Here is a 6,810-nt window from a genome sequence, read left to right on the forward strand (position 1 = left end):
GATGCAGAATTCTTTATAAGGCATGAATCAATATGTACCGGAGCAGTAGCTATGTGGGATATTTCCAGACTGATTTATTGCTGTAACACAGAGTTAAATAAGGTATCTGCTTCTTCCTAGGTGCTGGGAGTCTGTATCATAGAAAAAATAAAAGATATGACAACTTTGTGTGTGTGCGTGTGTGATCAAAGAAATCCTGCAATTTTCAATTACTTTTGGTGTAAAGAGTTAATTGTAGCTCTGTGTCCTTGTTACTAAGAAATGTACTGTAGTCCTGTATGCAACTATTGTCACCTAATTTGGAAGTCCTATTACTATTATAAATGCTACAACTCTAGTTTGAAAAGCATGATACTATAAGTCCTATAAGGGCTCCAATACGGGAAAAATAGCCCAGTGAGGAAATAAAACAAGGCAATAGATAAATTACAAGAGAAGTTATAATCAATATAAAATATTTGAAGATCATTAACAATATTAAATTAGATCTATCATATATAAATTATGAAAATTTCATGAAAACCAGAAGAGAGCCAAGATAGAATTGCGTATTTTAAAGCAAGAACTCTAACCCAAAACAGTTGAAGACCATGGTACAGAGGCTATGGCACTACCCAAGACTAGAGAACAATGGTTTGATTTTGGAGTGTTCTCCTAAAAGAACTGCTTACCATAGCTAAAGAGTCTCATCTACCCTTAACAAGAGGAAATTAGTCACTGAACAGTTACATTGCAGTAGTTGATCCCTCGAGCAAAGAATTTTTTTTTGTGTAATTTCTGTGTTATCAAGTGTAAGAGGTCAGAGGAAAATAAAAAGAACAGGCCAGACTATTTGGTGTATGTGTAGGTAAATAAAAAAAAATAGCCGTAACCAGCGAAAGGGGTTCAATGAAGTACTGTCTGGCCTTCAAAGGATCCAATAACTCTCTATTCATAGTATCTAAATGGGTGGCTGGTGCCCTGGCCAACATACTACATTATCATTAGTATTATTACTTGCTAAGCTACAACCCTGGTTGGAAAACCAGAATGCTATCAGTCCAGGTGCTCCAACAGTGAAAATAGCCCAGTAAGAAAAGGAAACAAGGGAAAAGAAAATATTTCAGGAACAGTAACATTAAAAAATAATATGTCCGATATAAACATAAAAAAACCTTTACCAAAACAAGAGGAAGAGAAATTAGATAGAATAGTGTGCCAAAATGTACCCTCAAGCAAGAAAACTCTAACCCAAGACAGTGGAAGACCATGGTACAGAAACTCTGGGACTACCTAAGACTAGAGAACAATGGTTTGATTTTGGAGTGTCCTTCTCCTAGAAGAGCTGCTTACCATTGTTAGAGTATCTTCTACCTTTACCAAGAGGAAAGTAACCAATGAACAAATACAGTGCAGTAGTTAGCCCTATAGGTGAAAAAAGAATTGTTTGGTAATCTCAGTGTTGTCAAGTGCATGAGGACAGAGGAGAATGTGTAAGGAATAGGCCAGACTATTAGGTGTATGTGTAGGCAAATGGGAAAATGAACCGTAACCAGAGAGAAGGATCCAATGTAATACTGTCTGGCTAGTCAAAGTACCCCATAACTCTCTAGTGGTAGTATCTCAACAAGTGGTTGGTGCCCTTGCCAACCTACCACATTCGTGGCAAAGAAGACTGGGTCTTCATTAATCACCTTAAACCTGCTTATCTCCTGCAAGATGATCCGCCTACAGTGCGCTTCTCTAGAGCAAGACGCCCTATTTTTCATGCAAGTCTTTTTAACGTTTTTTTTTTCTCTCATATATCCCTCTCGTCACGCACTGATAGCCCCCTGTTTAACGTTTTTGCTTGGAATAGATTGCATATAAAATCATGATTCAATGAAATACAGTTAGTTGCACTCACCTCGCCCATCAGTTATCACCACCCAAAGTTCTGATTTACTTAGAGAGTATTTTAGCTAAAAGTTGGAGATTGTTGTTATCACAGATATTGGTTAGTATTAACATATTCATAAACCTGCTCTGTACCAACTGAAGTGAAAAAATTAGATAGTTGTACTAAAAAATAGAGAAATATATAGTATTTGGTGGAGTGAGCAGCTATATTGGACGCTATTTTAAATTTTCTTCACATCTGTTTATTCAAATGATTTCCAAATTTACTTCATAATAGAATTTTGAATTCACAAAAGACAAACAAATGTAGAATATTACATTTAGTAAGGTAGATAGGACGAGTTGGTTATAATTTCACAACCCTTCTCGGCCATCTTGGATTTGACTCATGGTAGCATTAAGAAAAAGGGGAAACATCTTTTTTTTTGAGTTCCTTATGTCCTAAATAGTTCAAAAAGTAAGTTTACAGTTTATTTTTGAAAACCTCGGAGAACTACATTTTGCTGCATGACGACATGTACTAGATAGAAAAATTAAAGAGATTATAAAGCAGTTTCATTGCAAGTAAAAAGTGGCAAAATACTGTATTAATTCGGCGAAGGTGAAAGGCTAAGTCCATTTATGAATAAAAAAAGAAAAATCTTGGATCAACCAAACCTACTTTGCTTATTTTTCGTAATATTTTTTTTTCTTTTTTTCTTTTTTTTTAAACATCGTATGTTGCAAATGAAAACCAGATAAACACAGTAATATTTCACGATCTCTTAAAGTGTGTTGCTTTAGTTATACAAATATTTTATATCATTACATACAAATAAAGAGTGACAGACATTAGAACCATTGAGTGCGTAATTGATTGATCGACTGTTTAACAGGGTCTGGCGTCTTTAGAAGTGAAAGCTTACTGAAGGAAACTCACATGTTAACAGTTCTTCTATCTAATGAATATCTCTTGAATTTGGGAAAGAAGATAATTTACGCCACATATTTCACTTAGGAATTTCTGTGAGATTTAAGAAATTAGTTATATATCATTGTTACGACGACCATCGTGTATATGGGACCATTAATCAAAGATATGGATAAAAAGGGGATTCATTAGCAAGATAGAGGGGTAGCAGTTAACCTGTGATAATGAAGCAGGGTTCAGAGTCAAATACAAGAAAATTAAACAACTACAATATCTCCTTCATGTAACTGTTTAATATACATGATTGTCCTTAGCTAAATATCGTTAATTTATTTGGTTACAAGCTTTTTAGTAAACACGATTTCCACAGAAATTGTATTTACATTTAATTAACTAAAGGATAAACATTTAACAGAAGAAATAATTATTACTCCTTGGTATATTACAAATTATGGGACCCAATATTTTGATCTTAAGGCTAGATAAGAGTACAATCTACATAATATTGCAAGTTATTACTGGAAACCTAGGAGAATGAAGTTGCAAGTCTTACTAAATTATAAGTTTCTGTCTAATTTTCTCACAACATGATCAAATAAGACATTTATTTTTTTTCTTTGCTGGTCAATAAACGCAATATTACCACAACTTTTATCAATTATAAAACAGCTACTTATCAAAAACCCAAAATATTTTTAATTTCTTTTTCTAAATTTGGCTATGACTTGGAATTATTCATGAGTTAAAGTGATATGATTTACCATACTATTTTTTTAATAAAATAATTTGATTTATTATTTATCATGCCACTGTGTGCTCAACATTCCACGATGTAAAGATGTTTTGGTTCCTTTATGGGAATGAAGTGCATCACATATCGATTTTAGGAGGAACTCTAATCCTTTCTAAATCTGTAATCTCACCCTTCAATCAATGATTTAACTCCATTTTAGCATTATCTAGGTATGTTGTGTAGCTCAAAATCTTCAATTTGCCTGAATGATGGTTATATTGTGTTTGCTCGGGTTTATTGAGATTCATTTAAAACGAGCGGGGTCTTCATAAAATTTCTGTACCAGATAGTTGTCATCGTAATTACGTCGGTGAAATAAATAAAAATGAATCTTTATTATCATTTTTGGGAAATTTTTAACATGTTGCATATTTACACGACGGGTCACATAAGTTGCACAAAATAATAATGGCAAAAGAATGCTTTATATAGAATTGATCTGACCTAAGTAAAAGCCAATTTAATTTTAAGATAGTTAAGATTATTGATATTTGAGAGATTACATGGGTTATTTATTAAAACATCGGGAAAGACAACTGTAGTATAGAGAAAAGGGTCTAATTAATTTAGAATGTAAACCAAATTGTTCGGTGCACAAGCAAATAATACATGATAACACTATTGTGTATGAAAACTAAGAGATAAGAGACTAACAACAATAATTTGTACTTAACTTAGGAGGCATCTATAACAGAATTGTTAAAGGATTGTCAATGTCACCAGATAACAGATAACTACCCACCTGTAGCTTCATTCGCTTAAACCAAGAGTACTCCCCCATCTATTCTTTCCCCATTCTCCTATAAGTGTTGTCAAAGCACCTGTATGTCCCCTCATCTTTGGACAGTCCCTAACGTGCTGTAACTCTCAACTGAGTACCACAAGACAGAAGCCTGTTTTCTCGCCAAGATTGACAACGGAATTATCACTGTACTGGTATTTCCGGATATCCAAGAACACCCAGACTCTTAGGTACTACTGAGTATTACCAAGAAACAGCAACTGGGATTTTTAGTTGGCCAGAACTCTAACAGGGCAGAAAAGCTATAACAACCCCAAGAGCAGTTGAGCCTATTTCACTAGGGGTCGGTCATAGGGAGTGGTCAGCTATTACATGTTGCGAATGTGCTTTGCGTGACACCGTTGGAACTATTTCATATATATATATATATATATATATATATATATATATATATATATATATATACCTAATACCTGGGATTGAACCCTAGCCCCTTTTAATGAAAGGCCAGGGTGCTTCCAACCATACCCCGAGAGGCCATGGTTGGAAGTGACCTGGCCTTCCATTAGAAGGGGCTTGGGTTCGATCCCAAGTATGAGGTAGAAATTTATTTCTATTTGAGCATGATGTTGTGTTGATATATATATATATATATATATATATATATATATATATATATATATATATATATATATATATATATATATATATATATATATGTGTGTGTGTGTGTGTGTGTGTGTGCTACATGTAAACTGTGTAACAAGGCACTTTGCAAAATTACTAAAAAAATGTGAAAACTGTAATTCAGATATTTGTTTGTAAACAACCCGTGTATGTGATTGTTAAGTATATATGGGTGTTAGCACGGATTCTTATTCAATGAAAGTTCGTTTTGAATCTTTATATTATAATTAGTCTTTATTTCTGTATATATGTTGAATATTTTCATATAATTCTCTTTCATTTGATTTTCATATAATGTGTAGCCAGAATTGTTTCGCGCACAAGTTTTCAATTTGAATTTAACTACCCGGGAAGTTATTACAGTTTTGTTTGAATGGCCTCTGATTTTATTTCTAACTATGTGAACAGGTAATTCACTAATTTTGATGAAATCACTAATCACCAGTGATGTAATTGGGAATGTGTGTTTCCTGACTTTGGATGCGGAAGTGATCTTATAGTACTGTTTCATTTACTAGTAAATTAAAACTTTTTTCCAATATTGTATATTGATACACTTCAAAATAGTAAATGACTTTGAAATTAAATTTAGGAATAAAGTTTTTTAAAAGTGTTATAAAAGTCAAAAATACTTGTTGCCTAAGGATTCTACATAATTCAACAATTGGAGAGTGGAAGATTGTCTTTTAGGATAAACCTTCCCTGACCAATATAAGCAGTTTTAAATTATTGTTTGGAACGATCTGGAGTTGAGATTTAACTAAAATTAGCATCATACTTAGAATATTTTCTTATTTAAATCTTTCTCATTTCATAAAATGCCTACGTATTTCATAAGCAAAAGGACTAGTCCTTTCATGAAAAGCCCAAGTGAAATGATTGAAGAAAACAATTTTGATATATAATCAGAAATAGTATTTCAAATTTCTCTTTTTACGCATAAAAGATAAAATTTGTGAAACAAAAATAGAAGGACAAGATTTTTAAATATATTAAGCAATTTGCAATGACTCGATTGATAAAAAAAAAAAACAATAATGATAACACATTTCTTATCTTAATGATTTTTTATATATTCTTATATTCATATATTATATTCATAGTATATATTTATATTATTTCTTTCATCTATCCATGTATGAGGTTCTCCAGTGTAGGGATGAAAAGAAACTGATCAAGGCACGTTCATCTCCAGAGGACTGACCTTGCTACCATGTTCGTATTGAGGACATGTTTGCCATCATCCAACAGGCTCATATTACTACATGCCATAGCGGAAGAGATCACATGTTCAACCAACTGAGTCTAAAGTATGCAAATATCAAAAGGGAAGCTGTCGACCTGTTCAAGTCCTACTGCATTACCAGCCAAGAAAAGACTAAATGACTCAAGAGAAATGGAGTTGTGGTTAGCCCCATAATTACTGAATATTTCAATTATCGCTGCCAAATAATTTCCATGAGTCCAGTACAAGTGGATCATGGTGTGTCAGTGTCATTTGACTAAGTTGGTCATCATGCACCCCCTCACATCTAAGAGAGTAGCTGAGGCTGCTTTTCAGCTTTTGGATATCTCATTGATTGGTGCTCCATGCATCCTTCAATCAGACAATGGATTTGATTTCACTCCCCGGGTGGTTCAAGAATTAAAGGATCTCTGGCCCAGTCTCTGCCTTGTGCATGTAAAGCCCTGGCACCCACAGAGTCAAAGCTCAGTGTAACGGGTGAAAACAGACGTCAATGGTATTCTTGCTGCTTGGCTGTCTTACAACAACACCTGGGATTGGTCCCTAGACCTTAA

The 6,810-nt window shown here is 33.7% G+C and overlaps 1 protein-coding gene across 1 annotated transcript in view; it reads right to left on the bottom strand.

The window, feature by feature from the left end:
* The window catches only part of LOC137617416 (piggyBac transposable element-derived protein 4-like), a 20,944-nt gene extending 14,662 nt beyond the window's left edge, over positions 1 to 6,282 (bottom strand). Inside the window, exon 1 of the mRNA XM_068347445.1 lies at positions 6,215 to 6,282. Coding sequence (XP_068203546.1) covers positions 6,215 to 6,282 — 68 coding nt within the window. The remainder of the gene's footprint in view (positions 1 to 6,214) is intronic.
* Positions 6,283 to 6,810: the final 528 nt, after the last annotated feature.

This window comes from Palaemon carinicauda, chromosome 23 (assembly GCF_036898095.1).
Source record: "Palaemon carinicauda isolate YSFRI2023 chromosome 23, ASM3689809v2, whole genome shotgun sequence".
NCBI classification, from domain to species: domain Eukaryota; kingdom Metazoa; phylum Arthropoda; class Malacostraca; order Decapoda; family Palaemonidae; genus Palaemon; species Palaemon carinicauda.